The 23,846-nt window shown below is 32.0% G+C and overlaps 1 protein-coding gene across 1 annotated transcript; it reads right to left on the bottom strand.

The window, feature by feature from the left end:
• Positions 1 to 8,336: 8,336 nt before the first annotated feature.
• Positions 8,337 to 23,820, bottom strand: LOC139495614 (fumarylacetoacetase-like). The gene is made up of 12 exons (XM_071283903.1): positions 23,659 to 23,820; positions 21,714 to 21,824; positions 19,444 to 19,565; positions 18,127 to 18,176; positions 16,713 to 16,803; positions 15,657 to 15,754; positions 15,177 to 15,329; positions 14,184 to 14,390; positions 13,596 to 13,642; positions 13,138 to 13,239; positions 11,629 to 11,746; positions 8,337 to 9,842 (listed from the first exon to the last, which is right to left on the bottom strand). The coding sequence occupies exons 1-12, from the start codon at positions 23,737 to 23,739 to the stop codon at positions 9,763 to 9,765; spliced, it is 1,260 nt and encodes a 419-aa protein (XP_071140004.1). The 5' UTR covers positions 23,740 to 23,820; the 3' UTR covers positions 8,337 to 9,762.
• Positions 23,821 to 23,846: the final 26 nt, after the last annotated feature.

The raw sequence follows: 23,846 nt of genomic DNA, 5'->3' as shown, positions 1-23,846 counted from the left end.
TTATGAGTTTGACTGTCCCTTTTGGTATCTTTCGTCCCTCTTTTAGTATTGTTTTCGGATCAAATTGTCTGTCAAAATATTGATAACAAGAATGTGTCCATAGTACACGGATGCCCCAATCGTACTATCATTTTCTATGTTCAGGGGACCGTGAAATTGGGGTCAAACTTATAATTTGAAATTATAATTACAAAGATCATATCATAGGGAACATGTGTACTAAGTTTCAAATTGATGTAACTTTAACTTTATCAAAAACTACCTTGACCAAAAACTTTAACCTGAACTTTGCACTATCATTTTCTATGTTCAGTGGACCATGAAATTGGGGTCAAAACTATAATTTGGCATTGAAATTAGAAAGATCATATCATGGGGAACATGTTTACTAAGTTTCAAGTTGATTGGACTTCAACTTCTTCAAAAACTAACTTGACCAAAAACTTTAACCTGAAGCGAACGGACGCACAGACGGACGCACAGACGGACGAACAACATAATGCCCCTCTACTATCGTAGCTGGGGCATAATAAAATCTGCAATATTCAAACACTTTAACATGTTGAAATAATTTAACATTTCTTTTAATCCATTTTAACACTTTAGAGTGTGATAAGTATGTGTACATTACATGGTGAACATTTAAAATTAATTCAGACAAAATCGTTTATTATTATTTTTTAATTGCATTTCCATTATACATTGTTATAATTAATCAATTTTGTGATGATATATAATCGAATGAATTACCTGGTACACCTTTTAAAAAAGAAAACGTAACCAACATCCAGTCCTCTTTCAAAAAGCTACTCGATATCATTTTGAAATTTTAACAAAAAAGAACATATACCATGCGAAATAATAAACTTGTTGCGTTCTTTGGTTTAGGAAATTTTCACCCATAACATAATCAAGTCAAATGTTTGCGGTAAGTTTTAACTATTAAAACTATATTTCAGTTGATGAAAGCAATAATTGCTCTAGCCTCAAACCAGACCCAAGTGGATTGTTAAATGCAACATATGTACAAGGCCTGAAAGACTGCCGAAATGGAACAGTTATCCGGAAGTTATTATGCAGCCCTCCCATGACGTACAATATAAGTTTTGTAAATGAGGTAGTTCCGTATTTTTCCGGTGTACGAATATATTTTGCCGACGGAATTAACAATTGTACGAATCGTTTCAATAAATTCAAGAAATCGAAAAATAATAAATTAACAAATCTCGACATCTATCATTTTCTAACTCGTAGTTCAACATGCTGGGAATATACTTTTTTCACTAACCAGTTATGCGTCGATTTCAAATTGAACACCCATAATAAAAGACTTGCATTGAATGTACGAACGTCTCCATACGACCCGATCCACCTCACTTTAAAGCACCAATCATGCAGAGAAGAATTTATCCAGTACGTTTATCAGAATAGTCTACATACGAGCTCAAACGACACGTACATTCTAAATATCGATAAGATAAATAACTTTACTGAAGAAAACAATTGTTTGGACATTCAATTTTCATGCCCATTGCCGGTGTTCAATGATGTGAGTATAAGGATGCCTGAGTCAACAACAATGTATTTACAATTAGCAATAACAGTGGAAGTGACATTGGTAAATAGTGTTGTTGTTCTTGTATTTTTGCAACGAGAAAATAGAACTCCTGTCACGATTCTTCTGTCAGCTTTGGCTGTATCTGATTCTACTGCTACACTACTTATGACCGTTCCAGTAATTACCGCACATCAAATATATGATTACCGCATATATGAACAATCGTTTTTATATATTTTAGAATTTCCTGAATGTATATATTATTTTCTGTGTATTATCTTAAGCGAAGTTTTTCATATTACATCAGTTCTTATAACAACACTGTTGTGTCTCGAGAAAACGGCTGCTCTTTTGTGTCCAATGTGGACTAAACAACATATAGATAACAGAAAAAATAGTATTTGTTCGATTTTAATGTTAATCATAAGTATTTCTTTATTTTCCCAAATTTTCTTCACAAGATTTCACCGTTTTCACAATTTTAACGGCAGATGTTGTATTACATTTGACAATACTAATGTTCAATATTACACGAACCATTATACAACAGTTAACGTGTGTATCCTTCTGGCATGTTTGATGGTGGCTTTATGTACGGTGTACATGATATGCAAGTTAACAATCTTGAGAAGAAACCTACCCTGGACCGATAGTCCTATTGTTAAGAAAAGAAACCGAATTTCAGTTATAACGGTTGTGCTCATTTGCATAATATTTTTGTTATCAGAGTCTCCCTTTATTTTCACATCGTTTATCACCATGCTACATTTGTACAATCAAATCTCTTTAACTAATTTACAATATAATAATTTCATTACATTTTTCAAATATAAAGACCTCAGTTTAATCATTGGTTTCTCTCTGAACTTTCTAGTTTATATCATAATGAGTAAAAAGATACGTGATAAATTGTGGATTGGTGTGATGAAGATTGCAAGACATTTTAAATGTTGGTGACATAAACAAATTTATCCTACCTCCTATATATTTATGGGGATATGATTGGTTAATGGACTACAGGTGGTGACTATATATATCTGGAATAGGGTGCCCTTACAAATACATGGTCAGTTACCATATATGGTTAGCAACCATACGGGGTTACAGTGTAGTAAGGAGTTATTTCTCTTCAAAACAAAAATGAAATTTGAAAGGTTTAAACAGGCGAAAAACTGATAATGAACGATTGAAAAAAAATAATAAAATAAATTCAATGCTAACATGTTCTTATTGTTGACATTTGTTTGTTGTATTGACAAATGGAAGTAGATACTTAAAACATGTTAAAACTAAGTATTGAAGACTTAATAACTTTGATAGGCCGATAGTTTTAATACCACATACATTCGTTACACTGTGTGCTAGTTACCAAATACGATATATATAGGGTCAATTAATTCCATATGGGGATTCGAACATCGCTCACAGCCCGTATGAATTTGTTTGAACCAATATGTATGGTTTTAGGTCACTAACACACCATGTAACTAATAATATATCGCCATCGCCTCATGTAAGTTGAGAGAGAGAGAGAGAAAGCGTGTCGGATCAATGATGGGTATGGTGATATTACACCCATTTACATTTGCAGAAGCTGTTTTGTGATCCTTGTTTTCTTAGACTCATACATTGGCAACTAAGTAACCTCTTTTTACTAAGTTTCTGATGTCTTTACATTCACGCAATGTGTTAGGGTATTGCAAATGTTAGCTAATATCAAAGTAATATATTTAGTGTTATTGATTGTATTTTTACTATATGATACTATATTTTTTATAATAGCTTGTATTTGTATTTTATGAAAAAAACAATTATTTCAGTTCCTTTCAAATTGATAATATATATTAAACAATTAAATAGGAATTATTCATGTTATGTATTGTTTTAAACAATTTGATTATTAATTTACTTATAGATTATGATTGAAATTATATTGTAATATTCTGCTCACTTTAGTCACCGTGATTTTCAAATAAAATATTATTATATGTGTTTGGCATGTATTAGAAGTACGCTTATAGATTGACGAGTGTTGTGTTTTTGTGTAACATTATACCAACGATGTGTTTGTTTATCATGTTTATATGTAATTTTCATATCAACGATAACTGTGTGATGTGATAATTGAACAAAATAAATCGTATGTACGGCATTAGCTGTTTGTGGCTGTAGTATAACTGCAACAGCCGCCGCTCAGAATTACAAACCAGATGGTTAATTAAAAATGCATGATCGCTGAAAATCAGATATAAAACAATATGTGGTATGATTGTCAATGAGACATCTCTCCACAAGAGACCCAATGACACAGAAATTAACAACTATAGGTCACCGCACGGCATTCAGCAATGAGCAAAGGTCATACGGCATGGCCAGTTATAAAAGGCCCCCAAATGACAAATGTAAAACAATTCAAACCAGAATACTAACGGTCTAAATAAGATAATCCCTGCTGATTGTCAGGGTAAAGAAAGAATATGACTTTAGAAGCGTCCTAAACTCTATTTTTGTTATCAAGTTTCCAATGTAACGCTCAAATCAGATATAAGAAGATGTGATATGAGTGCCAATGAGTCAATTCTCCACACAAGTCACAACTTTTAAAGGATAAATAAGATAATACCTTTTAATTGACAGAGTAAAGGAAATAACGCTTTATAGATTTGATGCGTCCAAACGCTTTTTTTTTATCAACTTCGCAAGGAACACTCAGCCCGTATGGTGTACATGCATGTATTGATGCCAAAGCACGTGTACATCTATTCAAACATGAGATATTAGACAAATCTATTTGAGGTCAGCATTACCTGAGGGAGTTGAAATCAAACATTTTGAGAATACATTTTGTATGGTTATCATGTGTAATTTATCAAAGAGAGGTGAAAAGTATCAGAGAGGCATTCTAATTCATAATTCAACGCCATGGCTAAAAGGGACAATCAGACAAATAACAGTACACAAAACATAGCACAACACAACACAGAAAACTAAAAACTGGGGCTCCGGAATGATAATCTTATCCTGCTCCACATGTCGAGTTGCTCATGCAAGTGAAAACCCGGTTAGAAGTCAAATTCGGATAGACGCAATCGGGAGAAAAGGGGGCGTGATTATAAGTACGACAATTGGAACATACAATGTACCAGCTGTTCTCTTTGATGGCGTCCGTAAAATTCGCGAAGGAATGCGTATGACTTTGGAACTCTTGGTGTAATGGATTTCTTGTGAGAAGCAATACAATTTACATGTAGAAAAAAAAAGATTGAGCGAAAATAACTCAAACAGATATTATGTGCTCCGAGGTGTCCTGCTCTAAATGCGACACCCGTTGTGTTACTTTTGAAATATGTTTATTTTATTAAGTAAATATAGAATGATCGAGCATTACGCATAAGCAGATTTGTAATTGATTCTGTTTAAGACATCAGCAAATCGTATCGCAGACTTAATCTATTGACAAAACAACAAACACTGTAACAGTTGTATATGTTTGGTGTATGTAACTTATCTTTGCTTTTATATTTGACTTAGAATGTTTTTTAAATATAAAGTATGAATAATATTTTCCTGAAACAAGATTTATATTTTTATCCGCATAGATTCTTAGATATTTAATGAAATACCCCCTTCATCTGGTCTTTGTTAAACAGTCTTCAAGTCGTCAAGGCTTGTATGTTTTTTGTTTTTGTTTTTTTTTAACTCTATTTGATTTTTATGTTTTGGGGTTTCGTGTGACGTCCATTTCCACTGAACTAGTACACAATTATATTTAGAAACTAGCTGATGACTTCTTGTCTCTTTGAAATATTCCCGTTTTCATTTTATGAAAGTTGTTTTCTAATTTTTCTCTGATGTAAGATCTCAATATTCTAATCATTTTTGTTTTGCCAGACGAGACTTGCAATTTACCCCCTGTTGTTTAGTTTTAGTCTTGATGAACCAGACATATGTTTAAACTAGAAACACTAAGTATGATTGCGGTTGAAACTGTTACAACTAAAAAGTACTTTAGAGGAGTGGATAGAAGCCAATAGAAAGCAGTAGCTTAATCAAGCAAAGTGAGCCCAGAACTACACTATGACTGTTAATATAAATATACAGAAAACAATAGAGACCGAAAATGGAAGATAGACCGAAAAGCAATCATGCACCACGTCAAAAGTAAAGAGCTCATAAATACACTATAACTGTCAAAATATAAAAAAGAAAATATAAAAATTGGCAATTACATTGATATAAGAAAATGTGATAGTAATGTTATAGGTCTCAATAAAGTAAAAAAAGTTCATAGAATGCTGATACTTATTGTGGAGAAATTATAAACTGAGATTTATCTCTTTTGAAACAGTTTTTTTAAATGTTTTTTTCTAACGTATATTTTTAGCTTATTTTGGGCTTTTACCTATCTTGACCAACATTCAATATTCTTGTAATCAGTACGGCTTAATACCGGTAATTACCTGGGTATTGTAAAAGTGACATATTCGGTATTCTTACGGTCGAATATTATTCACTCCTTGTAATTCAATTTTCAATTCTATTTTTAATGAAGAAATCACAAAAAAAACCGGCGATGACGTCACGTTCACAGGACAAACTTATATCTATGAGCCGATAGACAAAAAAAAATTCAGCAAATCAGACGTTTTGATACCTACTCTTAGCTGTATTTGGCAAAATTTTTACGAATTTTTGTTCCTTAATGCTCTTGAACTTCGTACTTTAGTTGGCCTTTTTAACTTTTTTTTTGAGAATCACTGATGAGTCTATTGTAGACAAAAAGCTCTTCTAGAGCAAATACAAAATTTCAATCCTGGTATCTTTAATGAGTTTATTTACATACAAAATTAACATGTATTGTTTTGAAAACTTTGCCACGGCGTTGTCAGATTCCCTTTGATTTATCAAAGTTTTGAATGTTTTTCTTTGTCTCTTCTGTTTTCATTAACCTTTATATTGTGAATGATGTTCATTTTATTAGTGTAAGAATTGTTTATTTGTGTTATTGGTTTAATGTCCAAGACGGATTTGTTAGCAATAAACAGTAAGGCAGGTGATTACTTCTTTTTCCAACAGTCGATTAAGATATAACCAGATGCTCCGCAGGGCGCAGCTTTATACGACCGGAGAGGTTGAACCCTGAACGGTTGGGGGCAAGTATGGACACAACATTCAAGCTGGATTCAGCTCTAAATGTGGATTGTGATTAAATAGTTGACACAGCATAAGTTTCTGACACAGAATGAATGTGTAAAAAATTTTGTTTTGCCTTTGAGCAATTCACTATGCTGTTGAATATCAATCCCCTCAAAAAAATGTTTGAAGAAATTTTCTTTTTATTTATGAAATCTGAAATGAGAAAAATTGAACCCCCCCCCCCCCCCCCCCATATTTTTTTCACATCCCCCTTTCCTTTATTCCAAAACCGATCTCAATTCAAATTTCTAATGCAACAATAACTACTCATTTAAATACATCATAAAATATTAAAATGTAAAAAAAGTGCTTGTTATCACTGAATGGTAAAGATTGTTTTAATTTATCAGTTGGTAGTAAAAGTGAATATACATTGTATATTGTATGTAGACCAATTTGAAAATGGGACCAAAAATTAAGAATCTACATACACAGTTAGATTTGGCATATCAAAGAATCCCAAGGATTCAAATTTTGTTAAAATCAAACTAAGTTTAATTTTGGACCCTTTGGACCTTAATATAGACTAATTTGAAAACGGGACCAAAAATTAAGAATCTACATACACAGTTAGATTCGGCATATTAAAGAACCCCAATTATTCAATTTTTGATGAAATCAAACAAAGTTTAATTTTGGACCCTTTGGGCCCCTTATTCCTAAACTGTTAGGGCCAAAACACCCAAAATCAATCCCAACCTTCCTTTTATGGTCATAAACCTTGTTTTTAAATTACATAGATTTCTATTTACTTGAACTAAAGTTATAGTGCGAAAACCAAGAAAATGCTTATTTTGGCTCTTTTTAGCCCCTAATTCCTAAAATGTTGGGACCAAAACTCCCAAAATCAATCCCAACCTTCCTTTTGTGGTCATAAACCTTCTGTTAAAATTTCATAGATTTCTATTCACTTTTACTAAAGTTAGAGTGCGAAAACTAAAAGTATTCGGACAACGACGACGACGACGCCACCGCGGACGACGATGCCAATGTGATACCAATATACGACCAAAATTTTTTCGATTTTTGCGGTCGTATAAAATTTATTGAGGGACAAAATTCATTCAAGACTGTTGAAGAATAATACAAGATGAACATTGTTGTATGTATGTTCTTTAAGTGCAATTTTTCTGTTCATCAGTTGGTATTTAAATTGGCATTTTCTAATCCATACCAGAAACCGGTGCAGACATTATAGTTATGTTAAGGCCACCGCTTTTTTCAATAGATTTTGATACAATTGAAAGATAATTTGGGTAGAAAATATGTGAACTTTATTAGATATTTTTAGATATGAATATAAATACTTTTAGAAATTGGATCACTCATGGAAATAAACTCATCATAGATACTATGACTAAATTTTATATATATACCAGACACGCGTTTCGTCTACAAAAGACTCCCTTATACATCTATCCGATGAAGAAAAAAACTATACCACAAATATATTGAATTCTTGATTCAAAATCAATCCATAGGCAAACAATACCTACTATTTTTATTCTAGAGCCACTGATAAGTCTTATCGAGTTGAAATGGTGTACTAATTCATATGATGTACTAATTCATAATCCTGGTATTGTTGAAGTTTTTATCTTTTATTTCATTTCCATTCTCACAAGTAACAGACATCATTAACAAGTGTTCATACAAATTTTTCTGAGATTCTTAAAATAATTATGCAGTTAGTATTTATAGGTAAATCAAACTAAATTACATATTTCCCACACAATAACATTTTAAAATATGGGATCATTTCACAAAGGAATTTTTTTCTTCAAAAATTATATAGAACTTTGAATTGAGAATGTTTTGTGATGTGTCATATATGCGGAAAATGAGATGAGATATGTCTGGCAAAAATACTAACTTTTCAAATCTGATAGCAACATTTCTTGAAATCAAAATAACTTATTTAGCATTTTTTGTCTTTACTCAAAAACTTGGAATAATAAATGAAGGCAAAAATGTCTGTACTATAGTATATACTTTCAATTTGGTTTTAAGGGGACTGTACACATTACCTTAATTCAAAAATGCATTCAAATACGAACAAATCTGATACAACAAAAAAAAATGTTTAAACTTCGCAATTATGACCACACTGGAAAGATGTTTCATGATTGTCAGATTTATCTACTGTAGAACAAAATTAGGATTTTCCATGATTGAAAATAATACTGTATTAATATCACTTTAAGTATGCAAAAAAGAATATATCTAGAAAAACAATAATGTGTGATGATTAATTGAATTGATCAATTTTGTTAATAAAACTTTTGAAATGAAATCCCATCTTAATAATCCATACAACATCATTTTCTCTGCATTTTTGTTTTTTTGCAAATATAAAAGGAATGTCAATCTCATAGACTAGTGAAATAATTAAAGATAAAGATAGTCCATTGTGAAAGTAAAATATATATACATATATGAATAGGAACAAAATTCAACTTTACCTTCAGCAAGGTACAGATTAAAATTATTCCAACTGTTCAGATTTATAAATTCAGACAAGAAAAGAGGTGTCAAAATGATTCAAAACAACAACAAAAAACATAGGAAAAATTTGCTGACTCATCAGTTATATCATGCCAACACTGTGTACTGGCCTTTAGACAAATTAAACTGTCAGTCTGAATCTCCACCAGGACATTTACCAATTTATGCAGTGAAATAGCTTGAATATATGCTAGTCTACACTGTTATAAAGCAATTTCTAAAATTCTTGTTCCTTTCTTTGCATTCTTATATACTGTGGATTCATTATTATTCTTTGAATACCAATTTTTGTGCATTTTGTTGGTACAGGTGAAACACTAAATTAAATGTTCAACAAATGACAAATTTTCTATCTAAATATATGAATATGTAAGTTTTCCTAATCCACTAAAACTGGTACCAACGAAAATAAATTAATCCACAGCATCTAAAACACTAAATACAATAACCTTCAAACACTTCATTATAACATAAAAATGCTGCTTAGATTATGACTAAAGAGTTTATGAGAGATCTAATGCTGGCAATATCTTCCCTGTACATGTACCAAACCCTACTCTGCATCCATTCTTCTCACAATAACCTGAAAAACATAAGCATAAATAAGCACAAAAATAAAATTCATAAAAAAATAAATAGGGAATGTGTCCATTTGACACCATATGATGCACCTGCCTGCATATCATATAAAGATATAAAGGGGATTAACTGAAGAATGGTGAAAGTGATGCTACCCTAATTTGTACTCGATCTGAGGTTTGTTGTAGTAAGTATTTTGTCTCATAATATTTGGTTGAGGCAAACTAAAGTAAGAGAATGGAAACAAAACAAGAGGCTCTCAAGGGCCAGAATCCTCCACCTGTTTTTCAAAGGAGAAAATGTTTAAATGTTAGCAAACTTAATGAACAAATTGTGAAAAATTGTCTTTAAAGGGCAATAACTCCTTAAGGGGTCAATTGACAATTTAGGTCATATAAACTTTTTTGTAGATCTTACTTTGCTGAACATTATTGCTGCTTACATTTTATATCTGTCTTTAATAATATTCAAGATAATAACAAAAAACTGCAAAATTTCCTATATCTAGCCATAGCGGTCATGTTTGGTCGATGGATCAAAGTTTCAGATACAATTTATAAACTAGATACCCTAAGGAACATTTAGTTAAAGTTTGAAGGTATTTGGCCCTATAGTATCAGAGAAGATTTTTGAAATAGTTTATGACAACAAACAATGACAGACGACTAAGAGACGCAGAGTGATGGCCCTGGTGAGTTTAAAATCAGCTTGGGTCGGCATTTTCGATTTCCAAGTCACAATGGAAGAGTGTATAAATGAAGACTTTCATGACTTTAGAATTGAATTTAAGTCATCAAAATAAAACTATGCCTTCACAGAAATGCCTTCCATCCCAACTTTTTAGCGACAAGCACAGTTTTTAATTGACGCAAACGTGTTGGAAATTAATTTTGGAGTTACTTCCCCTGTTTTAGCTTATTACAAATTTGTGCTCTAAAAATATTATCTAGTATCAAAAAAAGGAATAAAGAACCAATTGAATATATAATAACATAATAATGTTACCTTAAGGATATTAACTGTCTTTGAACATATTAAAAAAAATATATTGCAATTTCTGTTTGATAATTATACTTTTAGCAATCCATGTTCTAAACATTGATAAATTAGTAATACACAAAAGCATAGAGATATTATGTGTAAAAAGCTGAAATTCTTATATAGATAAAAAAAAATTCTTTGACAATGGGTAGAGTGAAGTTAAACTATAAAAACATAATATGTTGATGAAGATGTACTATATTATTCATAACTACACAAACAATGAAATAAAGACTATAGTTAAAATGCATCTTTATTTTAAAAAAACAACATATACAGTAAAAAAAAAAGAGATTCGTTAACTCGTGATACACACAGAAACGTAGACAAAAAAATTAGCAGTGCCTTTTCTTATCAGAAAAAGTGCCCTGCCCTCCACTGGCACCCTGCCCCTTTTGATTTCTAGCTAGAGCACTGCATATGATATTTAAATTACATAATCATTTATTTTTCAATCCCATTTGTACAATGATATGTCATCAACAACTTAAAAATAATTGTTAGAACCCACACAATGCCCCATGCGTATTCCACTTGCTCAGATAGAAATGAATACAATTTATCCTACAGTGGTGTTTCAAAAAAGTTGTCAATTAGCAAACAAACTATTTCAAGTCTGGAAATTTTACAATAACAATAAAGCATTTTAGCTATAGGTACCATCAGGCGCTGTACATGCTTAAGCCCATTGTTAAAACAATTTACCACCATCAAATCTGATGTCAACAAATATTACAATACAATGTTACCTGTCATAATAACTTCATCCCCATCCTGTAAGAATTTCCTGGTGATATCGTTATCCAGCTTTATAGGTTTGGTTCCTTTCCAGCATAATTCTAACAAACTGCCGTAAGAGTCTTCTGTCTGTGTATCAGAGAAAAAAGTGGTCATTACACATTTATTCAATCAAAAGTTTTAATATTTATGTTTTTCAAATTGACCATCTTATGGTTCAACTCAAATGAAAAATTAAAACAACCATGTTATATAAATTTCATGCATCCAATGTGCTTTTTGGGATTTACCTTCATAAGGCCAAATAAAAATATATGTGTGGTTCCAGTTACCCTACCTACCCTACTTTTTAGTTTCTAAAATAGCCTACCTTAAAGTTTTTTTTGCCATTTGGCATTAAGCACTGTTAAAGTCAAAAAGTTGCTCCCATAGTCAAGGTAAAAATAAAACATAAAATAAAAAAAAATCCCTACCTACCTACCCTAATTTTTTTTAAGATGTAACTGGAACCACACATACTATTTTATTTGGCCTAAGGAACACTCAAAGCCAAGGAGTCATAAGAACTGAAACAATTGAAAAGATGTAAGACCAAAAAGAACCTAATAAATAGCCAAATCCATACTAAGACTAACTATATCTTAGGGAGTTGAAACCTAAGTTTCTTCATAATTTCAAAATTTATAAACGGACAGTTTTAAAAAGGATTGTTATAATTCATTTCAGTATAAAAATAATGACTACTGAGCTGAGTATACGCTCTGGGAACCGGGACCAATTTTGGTGCTCACAAACCATGTTTCTAGAATAACCTGCATAAATAATACATAATGCTAACCATTAAAGAGCAACACAAAAAAAGGCATTAACAGGAGAGGCCAAATTATCTTAAATCAATTGTTCTAAAAGAGTTCCAAACAATATAAACAAAGTGAAAATTTGGCAAAACAATAATTACATATTTGAATCAATAATCAATTAAATATTTTGTTGATAATTTGTATGTAATACAGTTATAGATTATTGATTTTTTTCAGTTAAAATCTCACTGAAGTGCAAAAGACCTGAGATTAGATGAAGCCAATCAACATCTTAGAGGTTTAAAGACCAATGATAAAAGTTTATACTCTTTTTTTCTCCTAAAACTTATGACTTAACACATTCTCTTTCTACAAAACTGAAAAAATCCATAGCACTAGAGTTGCAAAAATCAAATTAAAATTTTATAAAATGGGCTCCGTCGGATAGAAATCGACCTTATGCAAGTAATATCAACATATCTGGTTTCACATTTCGGCTAAAAATCAAGTCATTGTCAAAAGTTTGTAACTGTTTGGTAATTGAGTCGTTATATTATAAACCTATAAAACAAACAAAATGCATATATTTCTTGCGTTTTTAAACATGTTGAATGCTCCTAAAACCAATCAAAGTTGTATCCATGTACATGTAAATATGCACTCGCATAAGGTCGATTTCTATCTGATGCAGCTCAAATATTGATAATCTGTAATGTATACCTCTCCACTGATGGTGCCCGAGGCTAGGAGATCTCCAGGATTTATATTACATCCAGTCACTGTGTGATGTGCTAACTGTTGCTTCATGGTCCAATACATGTACTGAAAAATATACATAGCTTAAGGCGGTATATAACACTACAGGGAGATAACTCTGTAAAAAGTGCTGAACGTTTTTATCCCTTTCTATTGTTCAGGAAATATTACGCTTCTCAATGATCAAAATTTGTGTTTGTTAAAATGCTCTATAACAAATGATAAGTGAGTGGTTTAAGTTTAATAAAAACAGTTACCTTTTTGATTTGATTTAACAGATATTCTGTTCACATGTTAAATGACATATTATGTTCTTAGAGTTTTATATTATTCAGTTTTCAGTAAATTCTGGTATTTAATTTGATATAACACTATTTTTTAAAGAAAATCTGGCATACACTTTTTTTCTAAATACTATATACCTTAAAGTTACTTTTACAAATTGTTGACGGTTTACTTAATCCATCACCTGAAAAAGAGAATAAAACAATCATATTTAAAATTTCTGTTTTATATAGACATGGGAAAGTTTTCTATGTTCAGTAGACCCTGAAATTGGGGTAAAAACTCTTATTTGGCATTAAAATTAGAAGGATAATATCATAGGGAACACCTGTACTAAGTTTCAAGTTGATTGGACCTTAACTTCATCAAAAACTACCTTGACCAAAAACTTTAACCTGAAGCAGAATGAATGTAAAAACTGATACTTCAGCTACAGTCTAGGACAATGCAGGTAAAGAAGATTTTGATGTTTCCAATCTTTAATGGCGGGAGTAAGAACAGAACAGAAACTCTTCTCCACCTTCCCAATTGTAACTTATGAAGAGGACAAGACATTTCATTTCTTTTAATAACCATTTTCCACATCTAATAGTTTTGAGAATGGATATCCCTTTATGCATAAATATTTAATTCAACATCTTGAAAGGTTAAAAATTTAGTAGGAGAGATAAGTGGTTAAGCCAGCTAATGAAATCTTTACTTTACCAATATCTTTGAATACTCACAGTTTAATGCTACTTCAAGTTGAATGTCAAAACAATATGGATCTTCATGACAGAGATAAGGCAGTGGTTTAGGATCTTGTTTCTGATTAGGTACAGCAAATGGTGTCAAGGCATCCATGGTAACGACCCATGGGGATATTGTGGTACCGAAATTTTTCCCAAGGAATGGTCCTAATGGTACATACTCCCATTTCTGTATATCTCTGGCTAAAATAAAGTAATGAATCTACATAAAATCTTCATGTTGAACTTCCAACCCTGATACAAACATTGATTCAATCTTATCTTTTATCTTATATATTGCCATGCAGGTATACACAACTGGTAATTGCAATAAAAACAACCTTAATTGGTCTCCTACCTGTCTATTCAAAGTTGACAAAAATCACAATATCAACAAAAGATTATAATTCAGGGGTTAAAGAAAAATATTATTTGAATATAATAGTCACTATCAAATATATAATTATGTGCATCTTTAAATTGTGAATATATGTACAATATCTTTCACTTAGACTAATGACATGAATGATGATTTTTTCAATTCTGTAACAGTTTACTTTTAACTGAGGGCTATTCCAGAAAAAAATGTAGGGGGGGGGGGGGAGGGAGGGAGTTGGAAGGCAGTTTTTGTCAGCACCCGCCACCCAGACAATTGTAATTGAGAATTATAGTGCATTATAGTGTGAAAAGTTGCTCTGATACCCATCACCCATGTATTATTAATACAATGTGCCTTCCAACCCTCCCATACATTTTTTTCTGGAATAGCCCTGACAAAGTACATCTTCTTTGATTTACAGGTAAAATTTAACACAGGTGTCAATTACACCTGTACAGTAGTAAAAAATTATCAAAAATGGCAGCTGAAAATTTTCATTCATGAAATATTTTATACACAGGATTTTTTTCTCCTTAAAGGGAGGATAGGAGGATACCCCTGAAAACAGGATTATTGTACTGCTGTTGGAAGGTTCACATGTATGTACTTACCACTCCAATCATTCATCAACACCATGCCGAATATATGGTCCTCTGCTTTATCTATGGGTATTGGTTCTCCTAACTTTGTGGCTGGTCCTGTGAAAAATGCCATCTCTAATTCTATGTCTAATAGCTTACATTTACCAAACGATGGAGGCTGACCTGCAATAAGGAGACACAAAAATATACAGAAAAGATTTGAGAAAAAATAGGAGTTTCAGTATAAGTTTAAATCAAGAACAATAGTACATTTACACACCATTTTGCAGCTTAAAAATCTGAATATATGAAAATGTCTATGCATAGATATCACTGCTACGTTAGGTGATGTAGAGATGAAGACTGTATTATATCCAATAAAATCTGTCCAGCCAGTAATAGAGTCCACTATTTCAGTTTTCAAGTTAAAATTGAGTCACCTGTGGGCCTACTTGTGATAATAGACCCAATTCCGTCTCAGTAGTAGCTATTTATATATAGTAAACTTACTTTCATCAGTTCTGGTTTGTCCATTAGGTCGTCTGATTGGTGTTCCTGATACAACAACTGATGAAGCTCTACCATGGTAGCCTACTGGTAGATGTGTCCTATATAAAGAAAACATATATAGGATTATCATGATTATGGGATGATTCAAGGGAGATAAATCTCAAAAATTAAAAAAAGAAAGTAAACAAGAATGTGTCCCAAGTACACGGATGCCCCACTCCCACTATCATTTTCTATGTTCAGTTGACCGTGAAATTAGTGTCAAAACTTTAATTTGGAATTAAAATTAGAAAGATCATATCATAGGGAACATGTGTACTAAGTTTCAAGTTGATTAGACTTCAACTTCTTCAAAAACTACCTTGACCAAAAACTTTAACCTGAAGCGAACGGACGCACATACGGATGAACGGACGCACAGACAAACGGAGGCACAGACCAGAAAACATAATGCCCCTCTACTATCGTAGGGCATAAAAATGCATTTTTATATTAAAACAGGGTTCTCACTAAGGCGAGTCCATGAGTCCAGGACTCATGAAAATCTTTGTGGACTCACCATTTTCAAAACTGGCGAGTCCAAAGATGCATCAAAATTGAAATATTTTGTATAAACTGAACACACATATCATCATTTTATAGCAATAGAATGAAAGAAATCTGAGTTTAATGTCATTTCATTGCTATTTTATGAAATGGAGCCTTAAAATGATAAATCCTAGATTGCAAAAAAAAATTATCTTCTTACTGTTGGGACTCACCATGGACAAAAATGACGAGTCCCTGGACTCGCCTTCAAAAATCCTTAGTGAGAACCCTGTTAAAATATCATAATATTAAAATGAAAACTGAAATAGTCAAAGTATACTGGTGTATATATATGACATTTTTTTCCATTTGAAAATTGTACAACTGTTGAAATCATTGCTCAATTTCAATTAAATTAGGATAATTGCTGGATTTAAATATCACATTTCTTCTTCTAAAAGTCAACATGGTCATGGTTAACAAAGTATTACTTTGACTTACGGTCTAATAAAAGTATAAGTATTTTACCAGTTTGGCATCAGTGCATTTTCTGGTCCTCGGAACATAACACCAACATTATATGCATGATTCTTTGAGGAGTAAAAATCTGTATAATCACCTAATACAAATAAAAATGATTAAATTATTATCTTAATTTATGTAAGAACTTTTCTATCATGTCTATTCAGGAATTTATCTTGCTAATTTATAAGTCCTTCAGTTTCTATATAAAAAATGGTAAATTTGCAATAATTATAGTATAACTAATCGCCGTATTTGAATATCAAAAATAAGACAACGCGTGACCGAACGACGTATGGATTAAACGCAGCACGAGTTTAATCCATAGCGGCGTTCGGTCACAAGTTGTCTTATTTTTGATATTCAAATACGGCGATTAGTTATTCTTTTTATTACATTGGCAAATGGCTTTTTTTTATGAAATTAATGTAGAAAATGTAAGGTACTATATCTTTTTCCTACGCATTGACAATTTGTTTTGATCCGACGTTATCGACGTCTTGATTACGCCTATTGTTGTATGACGTCAGAGAGTGAAATAACCACGTTTATTTCACATGTGAAATTATCGGTTTTTATCTAACTGGGAAATCAATGTAATTCATTGCAACCAATGTAATAAATGTTACTAAGCATTTGTTAAGTGCTCAGGGCATTCATTTTAAAAATATGATACCAAAGCAACTTAGACCACATTGACTTTCTTAGTGGGACACTAAAAATTGACCAGAAATTATTTCATTCATTGCCATGTTGGACATATTTGAATTTTGTTATGTTTGTGTATTTAAGGGTTCCAATATTACATATGAGCTGCGTCAGATATAAATTGACCTTCTGCAAATGTATATCAATACATCTGATAACTGATTTCGGGTTGAAAAAATTTCTATGCAAAAACCAGAAAGAGCAAATTTACCTGTGCATAATGTGAGTAATCTATAAGGTTTTTAAATCTTTTAATTACATTAATTTGTTGTTTAGATAAATACTTAAATAAATAAATAAAAAAAAAAATACTTTTGACATCAGATATTATTTTTCATGAAAAATTAGTTTAACCGCCGATAAATCACTTTCAATTCATCATGCTTTGCATTGGCAAAAGCCAATTTTGTCCGGTATGGAACCAGTCTACGATTGACAAAGAGAAGTTATTTGTTTAAAAAGTGTGTAATAATAGAATCAAATCGGTAATTGGCAAATGGACTATTGAGTGGAAATAAGGACCCTACAAATCAAAAGAAAATTCATCTTTTATTTAGTATTTGAATGTTTCAAAATCAATCAAAGTCTTTTATATATGCACATGCATAAGGTCCATTTCTATCTGTTGCAGTTCATATAATAAACCTTCCAAAAAGTATACAAAACAAACTAATCATATTAATTATAATACAAAATGAACAGATTTGTTTACCTATGTTAGCAGGAAGATGCATTGTTGCCTGACCTTGATCAACAAAGGCTCTGAAAAAAGAAGAAATCATAATTTAGACATTATGATTCTGTTTTCAAAATTAATGTAAAAGTTTTCATATTTTTGGTTCAATTTAGTGGTCATGATGGTAGCTGTAGAGTGTGTTTTACTTTTAGGTCATACAGTCTAGATAGCCAAAAGTAGAGGTTTGTGGGAGCACATTGCTCATTTAAATCCACCACATTTTGTGTCACTAATAAGACAGTCTATCTTTAAAATATGAGTGAAGGGAAAGAAGAAATATATATTCAACCACTGCAACAAGTGTGTTACATTACAAATGAATTTCTCTACTTGAGACAGTAAAAATGTAATACGGAGGCTCGAGGGTATAAAAATTTCAGAAAAAATTAAACATTAGTTTTTCACTACAAATTTTATTTATTACCTTTTGTAGTTGTTACTTTATCATATGGTACAAAAATCATTCAAAACAATCAATTCGTGTTGGACCCAGATGACATTTAAAATGTATACATCATTGAAAAAGTTCCAAATTATCTCCCTTTGGTGGAAAAATGCCTTTTTTTGGCTTTAAAATTGAAATATCTTTTTTAACTCATCGGTGACATATATTTTTTAATATAATTTCCATATAAGCTGTACTTAAACTAAATTATTGTAAAATTTGAGCGATTTCTGTAATAAATTTCTTTTTTTATTTCGATATTACCTATATTTCTCTTATTACTTCAACCACCTTTACAAAAATGTATGCTTCTTTCGAAGTCAGATTGTGAGAGCAAATGAACGGTGACCCCACTTTTTAATTTTATTTTTCTATTAACTATAAGATAAAGTTCATTTATAGAAAAATATAGAGAAATCCTATATAAATGATTTAGACCCGCGAACCCCCTTAAAGCACAAGGCTTGCAGAGGTTTTTAAAATAATTAAAATTCAATTGTTGAAAGTGGAGAAATATATATCAAGCTATATTGATGGAATCTGTTCCTTTAATGAATGTTATCTTTTCTTTTCAAAGATTGGCAGAAAGTTGAATTGCTTATATGTGACTTCATCAGGCATGGTCACCTTTTTCAAGACATTACAAAAGGAAATTCAGAAGAAACACACAAAATGTGATGTCATAATTAATTTCAACCAATCATTTGCTGAGACCAGATATTTCATGAGTAGAAATATTTTTCTCACACCTATCAAGACATGTGAAAATAGCACAAAAATTAGAGAAACAATCAGTATACATCTTGCAAAAAAATAAACTAATAAGAACTTAAGTAGTAATGCCTCACCTTGATCTAAGGTCAGCATTGTCTTTCAGGAGAGGTTCGTTAGAGGATAATATTTTCTGTAATGTTGCCCTTGCTTCCTTCCAAGCTGCTCGGCCTAGTCCCATAAAACTATTCAAGGTAGGCTACAAAACAGATAATGTTTCATTAATGGATACCACTGTCCCAGGTTAGGGGAGGGTTGCGATCCCTCTAACATGTTTAACCCCGCCATATTATTTATGTATGTGCCTATCCCAAGTAAGGTTGTTAGTTTTCTCATTTGAATTGTTTTACATTGTCATATCGGGGCCTTTTATAGCCGACTATGTGGTATGAGCTTTGCTCATTGTTGAAGGCCATACAGTGACCTATAGTTGTTAATGTCTGTGTCATTTTGGTCTCTTGTGGACAGTTGTCTCATTGGCAATCATACCACATCTTCTTTTTTATATCCTTTACAGCTGTTACAATTACAGATTTAATTGATGACAAAGGAATGTACTTACCATGCTCAGGGAAATCAAACCCATTATTTTGAGTCTTTTAAAATATCATTTCTCTTAGAAATCTTGAAAGTAGACAGACATAAACAGATGGAAACGAGTGTGATCTAATTAAGACCAAGTTATTTAAAATTTGTATAAACCTGTGCATAAATGTGTTTTATTTCATTTTATACTTGAAGTCTTGTTAAGTTTTCTCAATTGAATTGTTTCATATTTTTTTTATTTATAGCCGATTATACGGTAGGTTTTTTGTTCATTGTTGATCATGAAGGCTGTATGCTTGCTTTTTATTAATTGCTAGCATCTACATTGTTTAAACTTTGGTGGTCCCACCATGGATAGATGTCTTATTGGCAATCATACTACATCTCCTTGTTTTTATATTCTATTGAAATTTAGAATAACTCTTTTAGGTTATCTATCTTTAAAATAATTACCCATTTACATGATATATACTTAATTAAACAGGGGTTAAAAAATCCACTAGCCCGACGCCCGGGACTAGAGCATTTACACATCGGGCAATCAAAATGTGTAACCCAATATGCCCGACGCACTAGTAACTAAAAATTTTTAACGTTTCCAAAATAAAAAGGAAGAAAGTGGAAAATCCTTTCATCACTATTCTATCCTAGCCAATCAGATTTAATTACAATTTACGTCATCCGGGATTCCAAGAATTTAAACTGGTTTGTACACTCATGGTTTTTACATATTTTTTTAAAATAGAACAAATAACTCTGGGTGGTCCGGTGCCATGTATTGATCGCAATTCGAAATATTGATTTCTAATACCATGACCTGTGGTATTGTACATTTATTTGATTGCTTAATGCTTATGCCGATATTTTTCAATTAACCGTACTGGGGGGATGGAGAATTGATCATCTTGGCGCGGACAGCTGTTTAGCACGAAACCATGCAACAAAATATTTTAGTACAGGCACCCACGGAACTTCGTCATTTCGAACAAAAACTGGAAATGAAGAGGGTAACGAGGCTGAAAATTCATCCCCCAAATACGCCAAATACTACCGAGAAAAGCAGGGGGAAACAAATTACAGATTGATTCCGCTGGGCAAGGTCAGCTGTAAGAGATGAAAAAAAACCTAGAGGCGATGCTCTGAATATTTCCATTATTTCCCCAAGCACGCCAACAAAAAGCCTGCTTTATATATGTGGGAACAATTAAGTTAGGTTTAGCACCAACAGAATAAATAGCAGATCAACAAAGAATAGTAAATACAGTGTATAATATCGCCTTCAAAACAGGGACACCCACTTTGTTGTATTATGAAGCAAAATCTAATTTTTAAGGCATACTCGGACTAGCCGGTCAGTTTTGATGGACAAGCAGTTCTTCCAACAGGGCTAGTAAAATACTGCTGCCTATAAGTCCTGGGCTAGTTAGCTGTAACAAAAAAAATTAACCCCTGTTAAAAAACAATGTTTAAGTAAAACCCCTGACTGATTATATCCACTACAGACATTAATGTAGAATTTAATGAATGAAAATTAAACACTTATAAGAATTTCAATTTTTCCAGTCAGTCAGTGTCTTTACTTGAAAACTACATGTATCAGTCAACATGATCAAGACCACAAGCTTTGGCTTGTAACATTGCTTTAGGGCAATTAATTTTTTTTTCTTAAAGACTATGGATCATAATCATGATTTGTTTATTTCAATACCTGATCAAGACTCGATCATAATCATGATTTTTTTTTTATTTCAATACCTGATCAAGACTATCGATCATAATCATGATTTGTTTATTTCAATACCTGATCAAACACATCCTGTTGATTCTGAAGTACAGCTCCAGTAAACAAACTCTTCACTACACTCAAATCTAATATCTGGTCACCTATAGCAACACCTATTCTGTGTCTTGGCTGAAATTAAGTTAAAACAGTATTTATTAATGAAAAAAATACCTTATATACATAATTTATATGTGTTTCTCTATTCTCAATTTTTTTAATTTAGATTAGACCCCCCTCCCCCCTAAATCCTCTATTTCAACCTCCAAAGACCTTCTTATCTTTTCACAATGACTCAAGAGACCTAAAACTAAATATCCTAATTTGAGTTATCTTACTTTGTGTATAGGGGGAGGGTTGAGATCTCATAAACATGTTTAACCCTGTCGCATTTTTTCCGCCTGTCCCAAGTCAGGAGCTCTGGCCTTTGTTAGTGTTGTATTATTTTAATTTAGGTTCTTGTGTACAATTTGGAGTCTAGTATGGCGTTCATTATCACTGAACTAGTATATATTTGTTTAAGGGCAAGCTGAAGGACGCCAGGTGCGGGAAATTCTCGCTACATTGAAGACCAGTTGGTGACCTTCTGCTGTTGTATTTTCTACAGACAGGTTGTTGTCTCTTTGACATATTCCCCTTTTCCATTCTCAATTTTAGATATGCTACTTTCATGGCTGAGGCTTATAAATACACTGTAAAAGTGAATACAAAATGGCGTCAAATTTAAATCAACTTGATCTTCGACCGGACAGAAACATGTCTGATTTCAAAAATTTTAAAGGTTTTCAAGTTCAACGCTGTTTTTTAATGAGTTTATTACAGTTTTCGTCTTTTAGTTATTATGATTCTGTCATGAAACGATGTTAACGTTGCAAATTGTACTCGTATGATTATGATGATAAATTGATTTAAATTTCAATGCTGTCTGACTGATTCTGTTTACAAAATTAATTGATTTTGAGGATTATTATGACCCCTCAGATAAGCAGATTTCTTGTAACTACAAATTATGACACCTGTTGTAACCGTTGATTAGCATACTATAGGGTAGTAAACTTGTCATAAATTGTCGCCAGGTAAAATAATTGATTTGTAGAAATTGATCAGAAAAATTTCCAAATTGGGAACCAATATTTTTTTGGGGTAGATTAAGTGAAAATCAGAATTTTTACTTGTTTAACGATCCCCATATCGGGAATCGGGTTGAAGCATGAAAATCGGGATGATACCACCAAATTAGGGATAATTGGCAGGTCTGTGGGTGTCACAGGAAAGTCCTTTATGGAAACCATGATGTAAATGGACTAGTCTATGTACATTTAGATGTCTCTGATAGTTTGTTTTTTCACTAGCACATTATTTTTCTTGTACAGCACCACTTTTCTGTTTTTGTGAATATTAATAAAATTATTAATTTTTTAAATTCCTTGTAAATAAGCGCATGCACAAACTGTAGTTTGACCAAAAAGTATGTACATTTAGATGTCTCTGATAGTTTGTTTTTTCACTAGCACATTATTTTTCTTGTACATGTTGTACAGCACCACTTTTCTGTTTTTGTCAATATTAATAAAAAAAAATTTTTTATAAATTCCTTGTAAATAAGCGAATGCACAAACTGTAGTTTGACCAAAAGTGGCAGAACAAACAGAAATGATGGCGGCCACCAAACAGCATAAACAAAAAGTTGAAAAACGTGAGTGTGGGCTAACGGATCCAGTTCCTGTTCAGGAAAACCCTCCCCCTTTTTTAAATTACCACCACTAATTTTTTCATTCCACTGATCAAGTGACTTACATTTTTGAAATATTAGTTAAATAGTATGGTAGTGTATCCTTGACTTAATGACAGATCCTCTAAAAGATCTCACGTTTAAAGAGTATTGATTGGACCACCAAGGACACACCTCCATGGATTACCGCAAGTTTGTTTCGATTTTCTAGAAGATAATTCGCATTCTACCTACATTGGCATCTGTAGAAAATATCCCATAAGGTAAATTCTGAATAGGAAAATGGCTCTCTGGGCTGACATATATGAATGACATTGTTTCTAGTCGTTTTGTTCAGTTTTCAGAAGTTCACGTTTTCTTGAGTAGCCTTGACCTTGGAAAAAGAGACTAACACACAGTTTCGTATGAGAAGAATTAAACGT

This window comes from Mytilus edulis, chromosome 11, assembly GCF_963676685.1.
Source record: "Mytilus edulis chromosome 11, xbMytEdul2.2, whole genome shotgun sequence".
NCBI lineage: Eukaryota > Metazoa > Mollusca > Bivalvia > Mytilida > Mytilidae > Mytilus > Mytilus edulis.
The sequence above is the reverse complement of the archived record's forward strand: the minus strand, read 5'-3'. Positions and strand labels throughout refer to the sequence as shown.

What these genes read in the sequence shown, in the direction of transcription:
- LOC139495614 (XM_071283903.1), bottom strand. Translation starts at nt 23,739, where the DNA reads ATGTCATTCATATATGTCAGCCCAGAGAGCCATTTTCCTATTCAGAAT. An exon ending in AATGCTGACCTTAGATCAAG is followed by an intron (nt 18,177 to 19,443) that starts GTGAGGCATTAC and finishes TTCTTTTTTCAG; the next exon opens with AGCCTTTGTTGATCAAGGTC. An exon ending in TTTGTAAAAGTAACTTTAAG is followed by an intron (nt 13,240 to 13,595) that starts GTATATAGTATT and finishes TATATTTTTCAG; the next exon opens with TACATGTATTGGACCATGAA.